General features: G+C 48.4%; 1 protein-coding gene across 2 annotated transcripts; it reads left to right on the plus strand.

Moving 5' to 3' along the window:
* Positions 1-205: 205 nt before the first annotated feature.
* POMGNT2 (protein O-linked mannose N-acetylglucosaminyltransferase 2 (beta 1,4-)) lies at positions 206-20,237 on the plus strand. 2 transcript variants are annotated; one of them, XM_084306614.1, is made up of 3 exons: positions 206-280; positions 1,327-1,426; positions 17,943-20,237. In XM_084306614.1, the coding sequence occupies exon 3, from the start codon at positions 18,035-18,037 to the stop codon at positions 19,769-19,771; it is 1,737 nt and encodes a 578-aa protein (XP_084162740.1). In that variant the 5' UTR covers positions 206-280; positions 1,327-1,426; positions 17,943-18,034; the 3' UTR covers positions 19,772-20,237. The 2 variants fall into 2 exon arrangements, with proteins under 2 accessions (XP_084162740.1, XP_084162741.1); XM_084306615.1 differs by lacking the exons at positions 206-280; positions 1,327-1,426 and adding an exon at positions 13,154-13,280.
* Positions 20,238-21,089: the final 852 nt, after the last annotated feature.

The following is a 21,089-nucleotide window of genomic DNA, read 5'->3' on the forward strand; positions in this document are numbered from 1 at the left end:
ACCTGCTGTGGAAAGAAACACCCACAACAGCCCCGCAGCGCCACACAAACCCCAGAAAGCTGCCAAAAGAAGAAAAAAAAAAAAAAAAAAACACAACAAAACACACAAGGAACAGGCAGTGTGGCCTGCTGTGGGAGGCGGCGGCGCACTACAAGCCCCACAACGCCCTTCGGGCCGCGGGCATGCGCCGCCATCTCCAGGGCCACCGCCACCGCCGGAGGGGGCGGTCGGGGCGGCTCGGCTCAGCTCGGCTCGGCTCGGTGGCAGCCCCAAAAAACAGGTGAGCAGGGCACGGCACGGCACGAAGGGGGGGGATCCGGGCAGGGCTGGGTCAGACGTGGAGCCTCGAGAGGGAGAAACCTCGGGCTGCTGGGTGAGGGGTCCCGGGAAGCCAGGGGAACACACCCCGGGTGCACCTGGTTTGGGTTTGGGAGCTCGTCGGTGCCTCTCAATTTGGCCCCTGTGGGTGCTGTGGGATCCGCCTCCGTCCCCTCATTCATTACCATGACACATTGGTATTGTCGTTCCCATTGCTATAAAGTCTTTTTTTTTTTTTTTCTTTCTTTTCTTTTTTTTTTTTTTTTTCCAAGTGCGGTTGGTTTAAGCGCTTCCCTGTGCCCGCAGCCCCCGTGGTGCAATTCCTGTTCCTCAAAGTTTTTAGCAGGATTTAGAGCTGACCTGCGCTAAAAGAGCAAGGTATCCAAGAGGTGTTTTAAAACAGGTCTTCAAGAGGGGTTTTAAAACATGCATTAGAGATCCTCCACGAGCAAAATTATCATTTCGGGGGGGTTGGACCCGATGATGTCTGGAGGTCCCTTCCGACCCCTCCAATTCTGTGATCATTTAATTCATATAAACAGAGCCACAGACGGCTTCTCTCAGCAGAAGACCTGCTCTTTTTTTTTTAAATGTCTTCTCCAACCAAAGCCTATCTGGGCCGCGAAGCAGCAGCTTTTTCTAGGAAGCAGTGGGAGGCAGGAGGAATCGTGAAAAGAAGGTGCCGGAGAGGAGAGCAGCTCAAACCCGGTCACAGGTTCTGGGCTGCACAGACAAAATTTTGCCTTCCCCCACGTGGGACACTCATTGCTTGGGTTGTCATCCGGGATCACAGCAGAGTTGTGGTTCAGGGCGGTGAGCAGAATGGGATGGTGGGTCCATAGGAAAGATTTTGGGGCTATGAAAGATTTTGGTGGAAATGGGTGATGCTCCCCCTGTTTTGCTAGCCATCTCCTGAAGGAAACCAGGGGGTGTGCTTAAGGGACTTTGCATTTGGCTAACTTTGTTAGGTGAACGTGTGACATGGCACTCTCCTTTTTCTCCTTTTAGACCTTTGCTGCTGGTGGCAGGACGTGCTCCCTCCTGTGTCAGCGCACCACCGGCTCCAACGCTGCCCTGCAGCTGCCTCTCCCATCCTGGCAGAGAACTGGTAGGTGCAAGGTGCTGGAAGAAAGCAGGTTTCTTTCTCTGCCCTCCAAACGTGCCTGGCTGTGCAGCAGGAGGAGGAGGGCAGCTGCTCACACTCGGTCCTGCTACACAGCCCTGGGCTCTGGAGCTAGCTGCGAGCTGGGCACTGAGCTCAGCGTGGCGGAATTTAAGCTGCAGGTTTTCAAAGCCAATTACTGGAGGCAGCCTGTGTCTGACGAGCTTCGGTTTCATTAGCTGCCTCCCAGGGGTACTGAGCTGCACAGCTCACCTTTGCGGAGATCAGATTCTCCTCTGTGATGTTATGAGGTGTTCTTAAAAATAGCTTCATCGGGCCACTTTAAAAGAGCTGGTCTGCTCTGGTAACAACGCCTGCTGGTGCTTTCCCAGATGAGGGACTTGTCACTTTTCCTCCTGTCATACACTCGGCTTCTGCCCCATATAGAAAATGGCTTAAAAGACTATGAAATAACCACCAGTCTTGCGTAAAGATTTATGTGTTTGGTTGGGAGCAGCCAAACGCTCCTTATTTTACTGCCTTGGACAGTGTCAGTTTACAAAGAGACAAGACCAAACTAAATGCAGAGCTGAAGGCAGTTCTTCTGATACCTGTGTCTTGGGGAAATCTTGATGATAATTTCTCTTATATAACAAAATGACAACAGGTTAAAAATCTCATCTTTTTTATTTTTGTATAATTCCCATTAGAAGTTCATTGGCTTTCAAAGGATCTGAAATATTACTCTGTGTGTGTGTGTGTGTGTGTGTGTGTGTGCATAATCTCTAATATTTTCATAGGGTGCTGGGAAGCAACCAGACAAATAATATAAAGACAATTTCAATCATTTCTGAGGGTCTGAAGAGTAGTTGTGTGCTTGTGCACACCAGGAGTATCAGGGAGAAACTGCAATTGCATGACGTATCTAGTAACTCATTTTATGATGGTGCATGGAATAGCATTCTAATTTACTCATTTCTTTGATATTTTGTAAGCAGATGGCATTTGAAAAGCTCTATTAATTCTGCAGGAATTTGATAATGGCTAATTGCTGAGGAATTAGAAGTGAGCAGCAAAGTGAGGCTCCTGACTTCTCCGCTCTCAAAAGAGAGGCAGCCCTCTGCAGCCTCATTTGTAAGCTGCTCTCCTCTTAGAAATCCTTGCTCGAGAGTATTCACCAGTGTCTTCGGCATAAATTGGGAACTTGCTGATCGCTCTTGATTAATTGAACTGTGCTCCGTGAACCAGTCACGTCTTATTGCAGGAAAAAGCACCGGGGAGGTCACGACTCGCTGTAGGACTAGGTACCCTGTGAATTTTCGTAGAAGAGCCTTGTACTCTTTCCATCTTTTTTAACTGGCTTCTCATTCCTTTCCTTTTTTCCTTTTTTTGTAGCTCTGTTTCTCTACCCCCCTGCCTTTGACTTAGGTCTGGCCGTGTACTTTAAGCACCTGCCTAAGTGTCCATAGCATAGGGCCTCGGTTCTGTGCCATCAGAGGATCACATTTCCAAATTACAACTTTTCTTCTGAACAAGGAAGGGAAAAAAAAGGTTCCTGGTTACCATGGTGATGAGCGCTACAGAAATGGCTATAAATAAATAAACAGCTGATTGTTGGACTTTGATTTGCAGTATTTTTGTTTTGCTAATGCGATAATTAAAAAATCAAAATAGAAGGTGACATTTTACCAGTTCTATTAAATAGGTATTATCCTTATGCCTACAGCTTTACAGTATTTCTGTGGAAAACAATTAAAGGAGCAGGTTGGTGGTGTTTGCTGTCCGTGGAAATTTGATGTTTTGAAATATCTTTAGTCTAGGGTTTGTGCAAGAACTTCTGGGTGTCAAAGGGCATCCCGTTAAAAAGGTGTTACCCAAATGTTTTCCTTTGTTGAATGATCAGTCTAGTTTCTTGTTAGAAACTGATTTTTGGGTTTGTAGGCTCCATGAATCGGAAGAGTCTGAGCTTCCTGCTAGAGCAACCAGGAGCTGGGTAAAGTGGGAGATGGTGGGGTTGGAAGTGATCCAGGATGAAGAGCTTGGGTTTAGGGTAGGTAGAGACAGTGAGGATGCTGGAGCAGGACCTGGTGCCCAAAACACTAAGTGTTTTCTCAGGTGGAAGGCACCATTGTTACTAGTACATTCTGCCTTTTCATGGGGTGACAGCTTTATTTGGATGCCTTCTCCTTAGGGAAGGAGGATGAAATACATGGGTTTGTGTTGGTGACAGGAGAAGCTGGTGAGGACAAGAGGTGGAGCTCTTGTGCATCTCTTCTGCCGGCGTGGATAGGACAAAAGGGGAAATGGTACATACACCAAATTTATTTTTTTTGCTTCAGAAGTTCTGTTGGGGAGGGTGTTGTTTTCTTCTGTGTGTGTTTTTCTCCTTTTTTATTTTATTATTATTTTTTTTTTAATCAGTGGATGTGACCCAAGACCATCTGGCGGAATTTGCTGCTGTCACATCTAGGTATTCTGATGTATTGCCTCTCAAGTGATATCGTATGCTCGTATGATGTGCTGACAACTGCTGACAGCCCTGAGATGGGAAGCTGGAAGCCCGAGAGGAAGAGGAGAGGGGCGGAGTTAACCCTAAAAATGCAGCCTTGGTTGCTTTTGATCGGTGGCGTTTCATTTGTGGTGCCTGTGGTTGGCTTTTTTTAAACGAAGGAAGGGGAACGAATGAACTTGAACCCAAGTGCATTTAAGTGGACCTAGGGTGCTGTAATTACACTTGGGAGATTTGTAGTCCACTCCTAGTTTTGTCATCAATCTTTTTTTGCTGGGTTTCTCAATTTTCATATGACCTTAACTCTCCATCTGCAGGCACCCTCACACTTATTTAAATTGCTGCCTTTCCTTCTGTTACTCTTCAGTACTTCCCCAGTCCCTCTTTTTTTAATGCTTCAGTTTTTATCAGAGCCCTGATATCCTAAATTGGAGTTCAATTCAGTGCTGTCAGAAATACGGTTTGATTTTCGGGTGGTCCTGTGCGGAGCCAGGAGCTGGACTCGATGATCCTCGTGGGTGCCTTCCAGCTTGGGATATTCTCTGATTTTGTGGTTCTACATCCTAATCATCCTGTAGTAAAACTAGCTAGGACTTTTGGCACATTGGTACTAACCTTTGCAGACAGACGGCGTGTGCCAAAGCAATAAGCAACTTTAGGGTGTGAATATAGGGAAGAACAACCCCTGTGTCTTGCTGTGATATCCGACTGCGTACTTTGAGTGCCGGGTAAGGTAAGTGGGCTCGGGCAGAAACCCCGTAGGTGGAATAAAGCCAAACTCTCTGCTTGCAACATGTTCGGCAGCGCTGCGGGGAGCTGAGGCTGGTCGTCAGTCCTTAAACACATTAAATTAACTCTGGGCGAGCTCGCTGGGGAAAGGGTAATGAAGCAAGGTCAGAAATGGGGTGTGTGTGTGCTCAGGCACACGCAGCGGGCTTCGTGCTGCCGGCGGGCAGCGCTCCTGCAGGCGCGTGGCTGGGGAGCAGCCGGGTCGTGGAGCGCGCTGTTAAACGTGCCTCAGCCCCCAGACACAGCCCAAATCACTCGTCCAGGCAAAAAGATAAAAGTTATCTGGAAGGAGAGCAGTTCCACCAGGGGAAACCCGCAGGAAGAGCTGGATGCAGGCTGGCGTCACGCTCAATGTGTGTGTGGGGCATGTGGTAGGCAGCAAGCTCTCCGGGAGCACCCGAGTCCCTCGCAGCAGAAATTTGGACAGCTGATAGCAAATCCTGATGGAAATCTTGACACATCTGCTCTGTTGGTTCAGGTAGAGGCAGGTGCTGGATGGAGCTGGGGCGTGATTGACGCTCCGCCGTGCTTCATCTTTATTTCATGCGACGGGGAGGTGGGAGGGTGGAGATTGCTCCAAGTGCCTGGCTAGAGACAGAACGTCATTTATCAGTGTTCGTTTGTCTGGAGGGATACACGGCCCATACATAATTTAGAAAAATGTGTAAAAAAAAAATAAATAAAGGTCTGTTGTCTTTTAAAATCAGTTAGCGCTCAGGTCTGTTGGTTTAATCCTGTTTCTTTGGTACGTAACTGCACGGCCATGCATTTCATTTTTATAGCTTGTGTACGGTATAAACCACGTCTAAAATGAACCAGGAACGTGTGTATAAATAGTGCTGATAAAACCAAGCCCTCTGTGAACTCAGCGTAATGTGTGTTTTCCATATTTAGGCTGAAATACAAGGAACTGCACACGGATTTATCCTTGTCAGTTCTTCTGAGATCTTGTTTAATATAAATGTTCTTTTCATGTGATCTGCAGTGGATATTTTTTTTTTCTGTTGCTGCGAGTAAAATATCCCTTTCTCCAACATTTTCTTCTTCTCCCTTCGAGCCTTTTTCCATTTTTCTCATTCAAGCCTGGTGGTGGTACTCTGCAGATAAATTATCAGAGGGCGAAAAGGGATACCACTGTCCTTCACCTTGCTGTCGAGAAACCTGCTTTGTTGTTTTCTGCAGTGCAGCGGGTGCAAGACAAACAAGCACGGCGTTGCCTTCCTTTAACACCGGCAGGATGACAAATTAAATGCTCTGGGAAGTTCACAGATGCAGAAGAATGCAAATCCCTGGCCCATGAGGATGTGTGATTGAAGGTGCTGATCCGGCACTTTCAGGGGAGCGAAGCACGCGCTGAAATCTCAGCACGAGCATTGCTTCCCCTGGGCGTACATCCACCTGGCACCACGCGGTGTGGGGTGGGCAAAGCCCTGGCTAAAAAGCCCTCACTAATTTGTTTTAGCGGATTGAAGGAGGAAAAGGCAAGGAGCCTTTGTGCAGCCATCCGGAGGAGCAGCCTGGAGCAGCGCAGGTATTTCTCCTGGGCATCGCTGACCTGGACTGCATAGCGTGGACTGATGAGGATGAGCCCCTCGTGGTTTGGTGTTTGCTACCCTGCAGTGCACCCAGGCACTTCCCCTTCTCACTTTTCATGCCCTACCCATGCCTGCTAACCACGAGCAGAGCGCCCTGGCAGCGGTAGGCTGGCTCAGCACACTGGGGCTGAAACATTGGAAGAGACTGGAGGTTTCTCTTCTCCACCCTCGTTCATTTTCATAACATGTTTCTTGCTGTTTTGAATTCCACGGCGTGTTCCCTTCCCGAGGAAGGAAGCAGCGTGTTCTCTGCTCTGGATGCTGCCTGCGTGCTCCTGTCGGAGTGAAGCTGCCTGTCCCCTTCCTGCTTGGTTTGAGCTTGATTCTAACCGGGAGGGGAGACATCATTTGCGGGTACAAACGGAAATGTTTTTATTGCTGATTTATTCATTTTTGGGGTGCTGAGGTAGATGTCATCCCTCTTGTGTCCTTGAGACTCCAGAAGAGAGATGGGAGCTGACTTCTGATGCGCTGATTTTATAGCATCATTTATTTTCCCTGAATTACCTCTGACTGGTCCTGCAACATTGCAGCTGGCACTGCAATTCTCATATCCATCTCCTGTGTTTTAAGCGATTTTCTTTGCTTTCTGCGGTCCTCGGGTCATGACTGGAAATCCCTTGGTGTTTTACTGATAAATATAGATCAAAAAGATTATCTCCCACTCTTGTATTTTTTCTCTGTAGCAGTCCTTGAAGGTTGCATGTTTTTCAGGTGTACATCCTTTGTCAAGTGGGTCTTCTTTTGCTCTCTTACCCATTTCTTTTCTTTCTTCCCTTTATTCTAGTCTCGTGTCTTCTATATTCTCTTTTTATTTGCTTGTTGTATTTATGTTTGTGAGAGAAACACACCTCAGTTTAAGTACAATTGACTGGGCTTAACTTTGAGGTTTTCCTTAGAAATGCTGTGTAAATGGGGAGCTCAGTAATTTGTCCCTTCAGCTCTTAAAGCTTTCCACTAACAGCTGAAGCATTTCTCCAACTTTTCCCATCTCGCCTGCAGCTTTCACTGCCATTTGACTGTCTCCCACAGCAAAGCTTGCTTTGTCATACCCACAGCAATCCATGCTGCACAATTTTTACACCTGAACCTGTTGACATTTCCCTTTTTCCACCATCAAATATTTTGACTTCTCCCTTCAAAACACCCGTGCAAGCGTCCTCCTCTCCTCCTGGCATTTTACTCTGCCATATAGAATTGAAACAGAGCTTTGGAGAGTCCTTGGCAGCTGGACTCCTCGAGGCAGCTGGATCCAGGAGCCCCTTTTTCAGCTGCTGGCTGTTCAGAAGACCACTTCAGACAATTTTCTTCATCATTCCAGTGGATGGGAGGAGTGAAGGGAGAGGAGACGAGGAGGGCTGTAAAATAAAAAAAGGTGCCCAGAAGTTAATTTGCTGTGTAATTTCCTCTTTTAGGAAGAGGGAGAGAAGCACCTGGGTAAATAGGTTGTCAGGCCTCCGAGCACAGATGAAATACTGTCCCTTCGAACAGAGACACTGGTGTCTCGCTGAGGCAGGCACTTACTCAGCACTAAAAGTATACGACCAGATTCATTTTGAGGAGACGTGAGGTGGTTTCTTGTGCGTATATTTTTACTGCCCATAGCTAAGTTAGGGCCTTTGGTACTTAACCACTTTTTAATGATTTGTTCATACCCCTGTTCCTTGCTTCTGGCTCTTAGTTCTTTAATACTTCAGTTATTGCTCATGTTCATGCAGAGACCTGAGAGTTAATAGAAAATGAAGACTCGAGTTGCTCTCCCCTTCCTCCTGTAAGGTTATCTGGGACAGCTTCACACATGCTTATATGCAGCTTCACTGCTTCTTGGCTTCTGACTGGGTTACAGTTGTGCCACGGATATAAAACGTAAGCTGGGAAGCTAACAGCTTATCAAAATAAATTTCTTTAAATTTATAAAGCTGAGTATTAATCATTTTTTAATGCAGACACGAACTTCAGAGCAATATATACTCTGTATATGAATTGTAAACTTTTCTATGAACTTTCTACTATTCATACTTGCATATTATACCCATATACATATGGACGTGTGTATACATTTATACATATTTAGCACAGAGGTCACAAAGTCACATCATTATTCAAAAAGCGCTGTTAGTCCTTGCTTAATTTATGTGCATATCTTTGTCCCGTTGCAGCCCAGGGCTCTTCAATGCATGCTTGTCTTTAAGCATCGAATGCATTCAAATCAACTGGAGAAGAAGGGTTTTATTTTAGTGTATTTTGTCTCCTTGACGTTAAAGAAACTGGTTATTTTGTGTAGAATTGAGTCAGTCACTGAAATGGCTGTTTTTTAGTCAATGCTTAGCCTCTGACTTGGGTGCTTTATATATATATTTACCCTCCCCGTGCTGGGGGTGCTGCTGCAGGGCTTTTGGAAGGGCTTGACAGCTTCTGCAGGGAACGGCCGCGTCAGCAGCGATGCTCGCAGAAGTCTAGAGGTGGGGAAGCACGTCCTGATGTAGGATGCTGCTTGCAGTGCCCTTGATGTCTTGAAACACAGTGCAGAGGAGCTGAAAGACTGCTCTGCTTGGCTTCACGAATGTATTCACGGGGGTCCAGAGCTGTACATCAGCAACAGGTGCTTCTAAATGCAGCTGTTTTAAACAGCAGTTGGTTTATTAAGCTTATGCTGCCCTTCTCTGAGTCAGTCAGGTTGCCCCTTCAATTATTATTTTAAGGGATACTCATTCCCAAATGCACGTCTTTGGCTCAGCAGATGCAGCAGACCTTGCCAGTGGAAGGGAAGGGAGCAGAAATGAGCTACTGCAGCAGGGCAGGGTAAGGATTGTCCCATCGATGAAGGTTCCCCTCCCAACAGATGCTTTCTGCTTTATCTCAGAAAGTGTTCACACTCTTGTTTGTATTAAATGTCATCCCAGCTATTTATGTGGCTGCCGTAACCTTCACAGGGGTGGGGTGGGAAGGAGGGCTGCAGGGGAATGACAAATTGATATGCTGGTGGGATTTACGGGGCGAAAATTAACCACCTTTCAAGTAAACGGATCAGGAAGTCTTAAACAAACAAACCGAAAAATCAGGCTTGAACTTCTTCCCCTTGCTCCTGCGCCCTTGATAAATCAGCCGAGATTCAACAGTCCTTCCATGAATTTTCTGGCTGCCGAGGGCACGAAGAAGTTCCTGCCAGCTACTGAACTGTGAATTGCTGCGTGTGGCACCTGGCGGACCCGGAATGGTTTGCTGCAAGCTGCTCGATGTATTCATCACACTTCCCCGGTTGCGTGCGGCGGCTCGCATCGAAGCTGAGAAAGATGATTCACGTTGCTTTCCTCTCTCCCTCTTGTCAGTAGCAGCAGTAGCCAGCCCTCAGAGCAGCGTTTGAAGCAGTAAGTGCCTGGCCCACAGCCATGAGTAGCTGCTGCTCGGCTGGGCCCTCTGATGGTACTGTAAGCAGATGAGAGACGAGGTAAGGATTGGCCTTTTCCATGGGGAAAATCAGAGCCGGATATTTAAGTACTCATCAAAAAACAATTTGGGGGAAGCCTTTAGAGTGGCCAGAAGCTATTTTTCAGGCCTGTGGCCCGTGCTGTCAGATAACTCCTTCTTTCTGCTCCAAGGTGCTTGAGGTGATGGATGAGATCTCGCGCGCTGTTCGGAGTCGTCTTGTGAATATCAGCGCCTCCGGGATGTGCTGCCAGCCCAGGACGGGCATGTTTTATGCTCCCAGAGCACCAGCCGAAATGGCTATGCTAAAGGGGGGGGATATCCAGTGGTGCTGTGCTCCTGCCAGCTGTTAATGTGACACTGCAATCATATGGGGTTGAGTTACCTGCTGGCAGCTTCCCGTTAGAACAGCAGGCTGTGCTGTGCAGGTGGGCCTGAAGGGGTTGTTGGACATAAAATGATCTCCTTGCCATTTGGGGACTCAAAATGGCAGTAAATCTTTCCATTTCCCCCGATTTGATTTAGATTCTCCTTTGCCTTGGCTCTGAGCTACGTTCCTGCCGTGTGAGGCACCCCCAGGCGTTGGTCAGGGCCTGGCTGACTGAAGCCCGCGCTCTGGCGGGGATCCAAGCTCCGACCTCCTTCTGGAGCTCTTTCTGTGAAGCACCATACCTTTGTTTTGTGGGTTTTGGTTCCCCAGGGTTGTTAGAAACACACAAAGCCTCTGAACTTAGCAGGCAGAAGAAGCTCAGGGCAAAGGCAGCTGCAGGGAAGGGTCCTGCTGCCGTCCTGCTGGTGAGCAGAGATGTGCTCATCGGCACTGGGACAAGGGCAGCCCGCCTACAAACAAGTGCATAACCCAGCCAAGGCACTGAAATGCCCGGAGATCTTAACCCCTGTCCTTCAGATCCTTCCACCTGGCTGTTAGATGTGTTCCTCCTACATATCCATCAAAGTGCCTGAGAATTCAGGCCTTGGCCTAAAAGGCGAATTCTAGTTCTCTGTTACTCCTCTCCTGTTGTATACCCCAACCTCCCACCTAAGATGTTCACATTCAGAGATGTTTTTCCTTTCAAGAGCTGTTTGGTTTTGATCTCTTTGCCAATTTCACTCTTTACTTCTTTAAACTGGGAAGCCTGTTTCTTAGGTGATGTTGTGGTGATAAAGGCCTAATATTGAAGTCTAGTCTGAGAGAGGGCAGATGGTCTCACCACTGCCTGAGCAAAAACATTGAACAGGCAGCAGGAAACACCACGGTGAGGCCCTTCACTTTCCCAAAACCATAACAGCATTGTCTAATTTCAAGCAGTCACGAGCTGGTGTACCTTTCCCTGACAGGTTCATGCATTATATATGTAAAATATTCACGTGCCTATGAAGGAGAAGAATAAATATCTGTGATTTTTTCAGGCTGATGTAGAGATGTATAACCTAAGTGTGTACGTATGAAATGTTTGATCATCCTTGCATCAGTGTTAGGTTTGTGAAGGTGTAAAATTTGCATCTGACATCTCCTGTAAACCTGGGAATGTGTCCTGTTTGAAGCAGTTGAGCAAAGTGGGCTTTGGATGCTGAGTTACTCTTCAGAAAATACCTTTCCCCTTGTCAAAATGTATTGTAGTGGGTTTTTAAGTGACTGGCTGAAGTCCTGGTCCTTTCGACGTCAGTTTTAGCTCTGCCTTCTGCAGAATCAAAATGTTGTCCTCCGAGCGTGGCATCCTGATCTTCTCAGTATCTAGAAATGCAACGCTTCTTGCCTTGCCTGTTTATTCGTACAAAGGCTTTTGTTGCCAGCTCAGGCATTAATTTTTGTTGTGCTTTCAAACTGAGCTGTACTTTTGGTTGAAAAGCACTGCAGGAAGAACAATTTCTTCCAGAGCATGCTTCTAGGCCCATAAATAATAAATGTCATAAGTCGGAGTGACGCAGGCACCCCTGCACCACACCACGTGCAAGGCAAAGGTTCAGTAGGTACCAATTTACCCCCTGTTTGTCAGTCCTACACCCAGAGGGGTCTATTCAGACTTCTGGGCTGGCTTGACGAGTTTGGGTCATTCTGTATGGTTTCGTAGGAGTTCCAAAATGTTAACTCATTTTCTTGTGTGGTGCTGTTTTTTTTTTTGGAGGTTGCAACTTTTGAGGTGCGTTAAATATTTAGCCAGCTCTTTGGTGAGGTTTGAATAGGTTGCCTTGGCGCAGAGCTGACTTGCAGCAGGCTGGGGGTGCTGACTGTTTGGAAAGAGCTCGGGACTGCCACACTTAGAGTGCTGTAGTAATTAACAATTAGTTATTATAGCTCGTGCTGGAGTTCAGAGCCCTCCTTGAGGTGGCACAGGCCTGGAAAATTGGAGTTGCTGGCACCTTGTCCTCGTAATCCTAGCGGTTTATAATGTTTCCAAGTTGGCCAGAACCGTTCTGCTCGTTCTGTGCGGAGAAGGCAGGGGTGTAAAAATGGCACTCCCGAGCAGGAGATGAGAAAACGTCTGTTTTATTTCCGTGGTGCCCTACTTTAGTAGATGCCGCCGTTCTGTTTATTCGCCGTGCTGGCAGGCTCGTTTCTGAAGGTCTGGCTTTGTGAAGAATCTTCTGTCGATTTTTGCAGAACGCCATTTGGGTTGGTTCTTTGTTTCTTGCAGCTTATTTTTCTCCTGTATCTGGCTTTTAACTGGCACTCGGAAAACCCAGGTCCCCACGGGTTCGAGCTGTGCTGCTGAGGCTGGTGTCAGGCACTTCTGCCTTCGTGACCTTCAGCGTGGATGCAGGCAGACGCTCTCTTAAAAACCCAGGTCATTTCAGTGCCTTTGCGTTCAGGAATTACCGTGTCCACCGTAAAGGATAACTTCATTGCAAAATGATGCTTCCCTCGAGCTCTGAAGGAGGGCACTGACGACGCTGCTCAATACTGAGCCATTTGCTGACCATCACAGCTAGGAAATTGCTTCCCTGGTGCCAAGGGAATTGCTAGAAAGCATGCGGGATGGCTTTCGCATCCTCAAGCGAGGGGCATTTTTCTCCTATTGTTTTGTCCTCCAGCATTAATAATATCCCAAAAGGGACATTAATAATACCTAAAAGCAGTGTTTCTAAAATTAATGTCCCCACACCCGTGTGCTGTCCGTCCACCTCCCAGGACGTGCTTGGCTCTGCTCTGTGGGGCTGTCAGTTCCAGCACGGCCGCCCTTTGGGGACTCGCAGGAGCACTGCAGCAAATCATCCTGCATGCAAGGCTGACCTCCGGGAGGCTAACAAATTGGGGTGAGCCAGCTGGAGCGAGAGGACACCGCCAGCACACACGGAGCATGCTCAGACCTGGGGGAGAAAGGTAGCCGGGGATGCAGATGGTGCCCGGGTTGCCGTGCCGGGAGCTGGTGGATGCATTTTTTTTTTCTTTCCTTTCTTCCTTTTGGGTAGCAGGGAAAGAAGAGGAGTGGGGAGTGCTCGTTCCCGTGCAAAACGTAGCTTTAAGGTGTCTTCTTTTGTCCTTCCTCCTGTGAAAGAGGGGCAGCAGCGGATAGCCTTTCCTTTTATTTGGCAACACCAGGTATGCGTGCATGTGCTTTAACACTGACCTGCCAGCGGTACTGCTTCCAGGGCTAAAAACACCCTGAAATGATGTCTTTCTGTGCCGGGTGCTGCTGTAGCTGTGCTCTGCTTGCTGTGTGGCTCTGAATTCAGCTCTCTCGGCTCTCCTGGCTGCAGTGTACTTTTTGGGGGGGTCCAGCATGTGCTTGCACTCTGCCTCCTCGCACGCTTCACTCCAAACCTTTCCTCGGTGGCCGTGGCTGCGTGGGAAGGAGGTCAGTAGTTCCTTTTGTAATCCAGGTCTTTGTGGCCCCTCTTTGTCTGGCCGGCGGCTCGCTCTGTCGCTTTAAACAAAAATCTCACGGGGAAAAACAGCTCTGAGCTGGGCTAAATCCTGTGGGTTTTCAGAAATACGTTTCTTGCTGGGCAGTGGCTGCTTTGGGATGGATTTATTTTAATTTGTCTTCACTTTCCCCTAAAGATACGATACTGTAGAGCCTGTGGTAACCAAGATTTGCACTGCTCTTCCTGGCTCGGCTGTGCTCCCGGTCTTTTTGGCCCCTGCTTACAATTTGTAGCACCCAGGGGTGGCCTCAGGACCGTGCTGGAGGGACGCGGGGAGAGCTCAGGCTGTGCGTGCTGCTAAGCACCGGTCCCAGTATCCAAATAACACCAGTACTCTGCCCCTCAGAGGAGGAGGAAAGAAGGGATACAGAGGAATAACAAGTTGCATCTAAAGCCCAAAGGCATGGCTGGAGTGGCTAAGGCTCATCAGGTTCAGTACTTCCAGGATTTTGCCTCATGTTCTTTTAAATTCACTTCTGCAGCATTTGTAAATTTTACCCTCAGCCGCCCCCACTCAGTCTTTGCTGTCGGTGGACCACCGGATTCAGGTAAAACTACTGCTCTCCAACACATTTTTCTTATTGACAAAGACATCTGGCTTGCAGACTGAAAGCAAGAGACCAAACAGAAGGAGATCTTTATCTTTTTTTTTTTACTCATATGCCAGAGCTGTTACCAACATAACCCAGGAGGTTTCAGTAGGATACTCGGATGTGCAGAGATCAGCTGAAATGAGCTCTGTCTGCTAAGCTTCCCCCTCTGGCTGGCCGTGGGTTTTTTGAGTACCTTCAGGTTTCATCTTTAGCTGTGGATGAAAGTAAAGATTTGGGGGCCGAGATAAATACTTTATTATTATTATTACTATTATTATTATTATTACTATTATTTCTATTATTACTGTTATTATTATTATCTCATTTTTGTCATCTCCCACCTCAAGCGTGTTTATCTTCATCAGAAACGCATCTTACTTGGGGGAATTTTCTCTTGATTGGGGTTCATTTTGCTTCTGGAAGGGATTTAGTACTCTCCTGGCTGGAGAAGAGAGTGTAGAAAAGTGGTTCTTAAAAGCCCAAGAAGTATTCTTCATCGTTTCCTACTTTTAGCTCAGTTCTGTGGTTTACTTCCAAGTATTGGCTGCGTGCTGTTGGAATTACCATTTTATTACCTGTCCTCTTGTAGGTCAAGACAGCGGGGTCAACAAATGTTAAATTCATGGCTTCTAATCAACCTGAAAGTCAGGCTGAGTCTCTTCCTATTCCAGCTCTTACTGAATGTGAAATTAAATGGTAAAAAAGGTAAATCCTTCCATCCATAAACACCACGGGTAGGCGTGAAGTAGCCTGCTCGTTCTCCTGCTCGTACTGAAGGTACGTTTGCAGTAGGGACCATGGCACAGGGCCGCCGTCTCCTTGTGTGGAAGGCTTACAGTTTTCCTTCCTGTTCCTGCCTTACACTGCTGTACCAGAAGAACTGAAGTTCAACCTAATTTTGGTTACAGCTGTCCGTAGACAGCTAAAGTTTTTGGTGAAACAGTTGGTTTCAGTTGCTGTTATGTTTTGGTTTTATTTATTCTGGTTCTAGTTCATCTTAAATTCCACTCGAGGATATGGAGTCAAAGTATTCTTATTTTTCATACCCTCTTTTTGTCTCAGGCTTCATTAATGCTATTTGTAGCTTTAACTGCTGCATTTGTTCCCTTCAAGAATCGGCTCTTTTCCTCTTCTTTAAAAAAAAAAAGTCAGCCTTTCTACACTTGGCTGCTTTTTACAAAGGAAATGTTCCAGGATATCAATCATTCAGCGTACCAGCCTTTCTGCAACGCGATGTGTGCTGTGAAAGATGTATGTATCTCATTAAACAAATACAGTGAATGAGATGATAACAGCCTTTCGGGCTGCGGGGATCGACTCGCTGGTGGTTCTGCAGGAAAGCTGTGACAGAGATGAGAAGAAAAGCCAGTTCTTGGATCCCAACTCCCCCTCCTCGCGATCAGGAGAGCTGCCTTCTAGCAACTTCTGCTTTCAGCATGAATGAAGGAGGTATTTAAGACTGCGAGCATTACATACACCACGTCCCCGGCTACAGCAGGGACAGGAGAAGGAACGGGAGACGTTTTGCAGGGGGAGTGTGAAATGTCACGTTGGCACTCCTTGCTTTTTCCCCACCGGAAAGCCAGCCGAGCAGGAGAAGGAGCTGGGAGTCAACAAATGTTAAACTAACGTAGCTTTGCTCCTAATTCCTTACCTAACTAATAAGTGTGCCTGGGATAAGTCCAGAGGGCAGCTTCCTGTGAAGCAGCTCGCTTTAGGTGGAGGGCTGAATGCTTTCACCTCTTGCAGAGCTACCTGCTGCCTCCTGGGCACGTTTCCCATCCCAGGACTGCTGCTGCTGGCAGCACTTACTGCCTGATTTCACCCTGGGGACACCGAGGAGCCAGGGGACCTGGAGATGGATTATTTTTCCTCTGCCCCTTTGCTGCAGCCTCTCCTGAGAGCAGGCGGGTGGGACAGCGTGCTCCTGCTTGTTCTGCCACTCCCCAAGGTTTTAGTTCCCCGAGGTGTTCACTGCAGGCATCAAGTAAAAAGAGCAGATGATAAAAATGTGGGGAAACAAGCAAAGATCCAAGACCATTCCCTGAGTGCCTGTGAAATGCTCTCTTCATTTCTGCCCCTGACAGCCCGTTCCTGTCCATTTTCCCCCGTTCCCTTGCATCACAAGCAGCTCTCAGCGAAGCAGCGTGAGCCAAGATCCGCGGATCAGCAACGAGAAGCAGGAGCGGAGATGAATTCCTCCAGCGCTGCTGGCTTTCAATATTTATTCCCGGCACTTGGTCAGCCAAAGCTCATTCACTTCCTTGCACTTAGCTGAAGTGATGGCGAGAGCTGCAGCCGGGGAGGAGGTGGAGGAGGGCCTTGCAGGGGATTTTTTTATTTTTTATTAAAAAGCTGAGCTGTGCATTTGTAGCCATTTCTTGCAACTTGCACCCGGGACAAGATGAGGTTTAAATCGCCGCAGAGGAAATTAAGGCTGAATGTTGGAAAGGAGTCTGTGCTAACCCTTCGTGCCTTCATTGCTACAGCTTGGCAGGAGAGATTGATAAGCATTAAAAATGGGATAGATGAGTGTCTTTTGGGGATGGTTTAGGGGGAGCTGACCTTGCCCTGATAATCAGATGACTACATGACTGCTCTGTGTCCCTTCCCCTTCCTTGTCCATGGCTGAAGTAGCACCTCTTAAATTCGCTGCTTGCTTTTAGGGAGTTGCTAAACAAAGCAGTTTTTCAGACCGCTTGCCAGAGGAGGTGGACTTCATTTCTATTTCATTGGAGTCGTTACAGCTGCTCCGAAATTGAAATGAATTTGTTGCTCAGCTCCCCAGGGACCACCGCTTGAGCCTGCACAGCTCACAGCGAGCGCTCACTTCTCTGGCGTTATTCAGTCTCCTGGGTGTTTCCAGCTCTCCCTTCAGACAGGGATCCCGCAGGCTGGAGGGATCCCTTTTAACCCCACTGAACTGGGCAGTAGAGAAGTGTTTGCATTTGTCCTAAATCCACCTTCCTCTCCTCCTTCTCTTCTCCCTGGCATGTAAGAGCAAGCATCTCTGGGTTAAAATCCTAAAGGACCACTGCTCGGGATGTCAGAGCGCGTTGCTTTTTTCCCCTCCCTCCCGACTTGCATCAAAGGGAGTTTAAATTGCTACTCGGAGTTTAAAAACTGCAATTAGGAACAGACTAATCAGGGGCGTCCCGATGAGAAATCTCTTCCTGCGGCTCCCCAGGAGTCGTGGCTGCAGTTTTATCTCCAGCCTGGCCAGCAGTGAGCCTTGATGCATAATGAAAATCGGAGCCTGTGAATACTGTAGGTGGATCGATACCTCAGCTGAAGTTCGCAGCAGAAAATACAATCGATGCTCTTACACAAGCCAGGAGTGTTTCTGGACAGGAGGAGAACAGTGGCAAGTCCCCCCTCGCCCCCAGTAAAATAACACCAAGCATTATGTTCACCAGCTCACCTGTCAAATCGTGGATCAAAATCTGCCCTTGGCGATGCTCCTCGTGCTGCTGTTACGTGCTGCTAGCTACAGCTGAGGTGAGAGGCAGAGCTGGATAAAGGTGGCTGGGCACAAGGACCAGGAAAAGGAGCTGGCTTGCCCAAGTCCTCTGTGAGTGGCCCAGAGGTTGTCTTTCCTCTGGCTGCTGGACTGCTCTGCAAAAAAAAGGGGAAAAAACGCAGAAAAAAGCCTAAACCCTCTCGCGTAGTCCATAAAATCTGAATTACGATAAGCCTGTAAACCTGATGCTTAAATGGTTCCTGTCTTCTTTTATCTCCCACAGGTCTTTGCCTTCACCATGCCAAGGGGTGCTGATGATGTGCTCCCTCCCCGTCGCCTTCCCCGCCTGTCGTCCTGCTAGGAGCCAGCTCCAGAATGAACATAGCGGCGGTGTTTAACGCCCTGCTCGTGTCTGTCCTCGCTGCCCTGCTGTGGAAGTACATCAAGCTGCGAGAGCATGCCTTCCTGGTCGAGGAGGAGCTGGTCCTCACGCGCCAGTCCCAGGAGCTCTCTCAGGTGCAGATCGACTACCAGGCGGCTCTCCAGGCGCTGCTGGAGGACGGGACCAGGATGGTGTGCACGGGCAGGATGCACACCGACCGCCTCTGCCGCTTCCAGTCCCTCTGCTACTCCACCGAGGCCGAGGAGTTCATCTACTTCCACAGCAACGCCTCGGTCATGCTGCCCAACCTGGGCTCCCGGCGCTTCCAGCCCGCTCTGCTCGACCTCTCCTCGGTGGAAGACCACAACACGCAGTACTTCAACTTCGTGGAGCTGCCTGCCGCCGCTCTGAAGTTTATGCCGAAGCCGGTCTTCGTGCCCGACGTGGCGCTGATCGCCAACAGGTTCAACCCAGACAACCTGATGCATGTCTTCCACGACGACCTCCTCCCCATCTATTACACCATGCAGCAGTTCAGTGACCTGGGTGCGGAGGCGCGGCTCTTCTTCATGGAAGGGTGGAGCGAAGGCGCTCACTTTGACCTCTACAAGTTACTGAGTAACAAGCAGCCGCTCCTCAGGGAGCAGCTGAAAACCTTGGGCAGGCTCCTCTGCTTTACCAAATCCTACGTGGGGCTGTCCAAAATCACCACCTGGTACCAGTACGGCTTTGTCCAGCCGCAGGGCCCGAAGGCCAACATCTTGGTTTCTGGCAACGAGATCAGGCAGTTCACCAAATTCCTGATGCAGAAGCTGAACGTCAGCCTGGAGGAGAGCTCCGGCGAGGAGTACATCGTGGTGTTCAGCCGAACGATCAACAGGCTGATCCTCAACGAGGCGGAACTAATCCTGGCACTGGCCCAGGAGTTTCAGATGAAAACCATCACCGTCTCTCTGGAGGAGCATTCCTTCTCTGACATCGTCCGGCTGATCAGCAACGCCTCCATGCTGGTCAGCATGCACGGGGCCCAGCTAGTCACCTCGCTCTTCCTGCCCAGAGGGGCCGCGGTGGTGGAGCTCTTCCCTTACGCCATCAACCCCGAGCACTACACCCCGTACAAAACCCTGGCGACCCTTCCCGGCATGGACCTGCAGTACGTCGCCTGGCAGAACACCGCCAGGGAAGACACCGTCACCTACCCCGACAGGCCTTGGGACCAGGGGGGGATTGCTCACCTGGACAAAGCTGAGCAGGAGCGCATCATGAGGAGCACCGAGGTGCCGCGGCACCTCTGCTGCCGCAACCCCGAGTGGCTGTTCCGTGCCTACCAGGACACCAAGGTGGACATCCCTGCCCTCCTCCAGGTCATCAGGCAGGCTGTGAAGTCTAAGCCCGGGCCCAAGAAGCAGAAGTGGGCTGGGGGCCTCTACCCCGGCAAGGTGAGGGATGCCAAGTGTCAAGCCTCCGTCCAGGGCACGAGTGAAGCCAAGCTTTCCGTGTCCTGGCAGATCCCCTGGAACCTCAAGTATCTGAAGGTCAGAGAAGTGAAATACGAAGTGTGGATACAAGAGCAAGGGGAAAACACTTACATGCCTTATATATTGTCCCATCAGAATCACACCTTCTCAGAAAACATTAAGCCCTTCACCATATACCTGGTGTGGATACGCTGCATCTTCAACAAAAATCTCCTGGGACCTTTTGCAGATGTGCTCTTGTGTAGTACATAACCTGGAGCTCTACCTGGACAGCTCTGTCCTGCTCTCCGCTCCACCCGTGGTCTAAAAACCTACTTTGTAGAGGGCTCGAGAGGACTAGGCTGTACCAGTGCCTGAGCGTCCATCTGATTGCACTCTGTGTGTGTGCGTGTGTGTTCTTTCCATGGTATTTATTTCCCGTGAGTGTTCAAAGAAAACTGTTCTTCGGAGGACTTCCAGGGGTCAGATTACGTGATGAACACGTGTAATTGAAAACAGAATGGAAGCGAATCGTGTGTACCTCGGTCGTGATTTGAATTTGTTTCTATTGTGTCGTGAGTATCTAAGCACAGCGTTAATCCGCAGTTAATTCTGTGGCTAGGTGGGCAATTCTCATCAGCTTTTTCACTGTAAGTTATTTTTTTTTTCCAATAACTCTGTCTGTAAGTTTGAGTTAAAGGTTTGGTACGAGAGCTTTCATTAAACTGCTGTAAACCTCCCCGGTCCTTTTTTGCATTTTATTGTCTATCAGGATGATGTTGTGATAGATTTATCTGTTGCTGTGATAAAATGTGTACGTGGGTAGCTTTTTATTTTTCACATTTTGGCTGAGTAGCATATGAACGGCAGATTTCCTTGAAGAGATGGAGATGGCAGCATCAGCACCGTGCTTAAAATCTGATTTTACTGCACCCCAATAGTAAAATGAAAAGCTGGAGCAGTAGGTGGGAGGTTGAAGTGGGTAAAATAATTGATTGTGATTTAATATCTGTTTTCATTGTGTGAGCTATGTACGTTTCTTTGGGAAATGAAAGGGCTGGTCTGGAAGAGGCAGTGGGTGAGAGAGGTTGTCCGGATAAAAATCCTCTCAAAAGAAATCCTTCTTTGGTTTTGATCAGTGTAATCTGTTGGTAATAGCTGCTCATAGGTGCGTGTTTTGCTAAGTTTGAGATCCCAAAGTCCCAAAGGGCAGCTTTTTGCGCACAGATTTTGCTGGATATGGTGCTGGGAGAAGAGGAAGAGTCAGGCAGGGACTGCTACATGGGTGCAGTTGAGCTGGGCTGAGTGACAAATGAAAGCTCTGGGTCAGAGGTGTAGGACTAGGGGGAAAGAGGAAAAAAAAGGGCAGAAGTGTGGAGGTATTTTGTTGATTGATGTTGGCATGCTCCATGGTTTATAACCAACGTTAAAGCAACAGGAAAAGCGCTTTCTCCTACTGTCCTGCCAGGGTCTGGATGGATGTTCGCATGGTGGGATAAATGGCTTGCTTTCTGAGTGCTGGACTGGTAGGTGAGCATCTCAGGGCAGGACAATAACAAGAGTTTTAGTGAGGGGGAAAGAAAAACACTGC

Source organism: Netta rufina (genome assembly GCF_964035555.1).
Source record: "Netta rufina genome assembly, chromosome: 2".
NCBI lineage: Eukaryota > Metazoa > Chordata > Aves > Anseriformes > Anatidae > Netta > Netta rufina.

What these genes read in the sequence shown, in the direction of transcription:
- POMGNT2 (XM_084306614.1), top strand. Translation starts at nt 18,035, where the DNA reads ATGAACATAGCGGCGGTGTTTAACGCCCTGCTCGTGTCTGTCCTCGCT.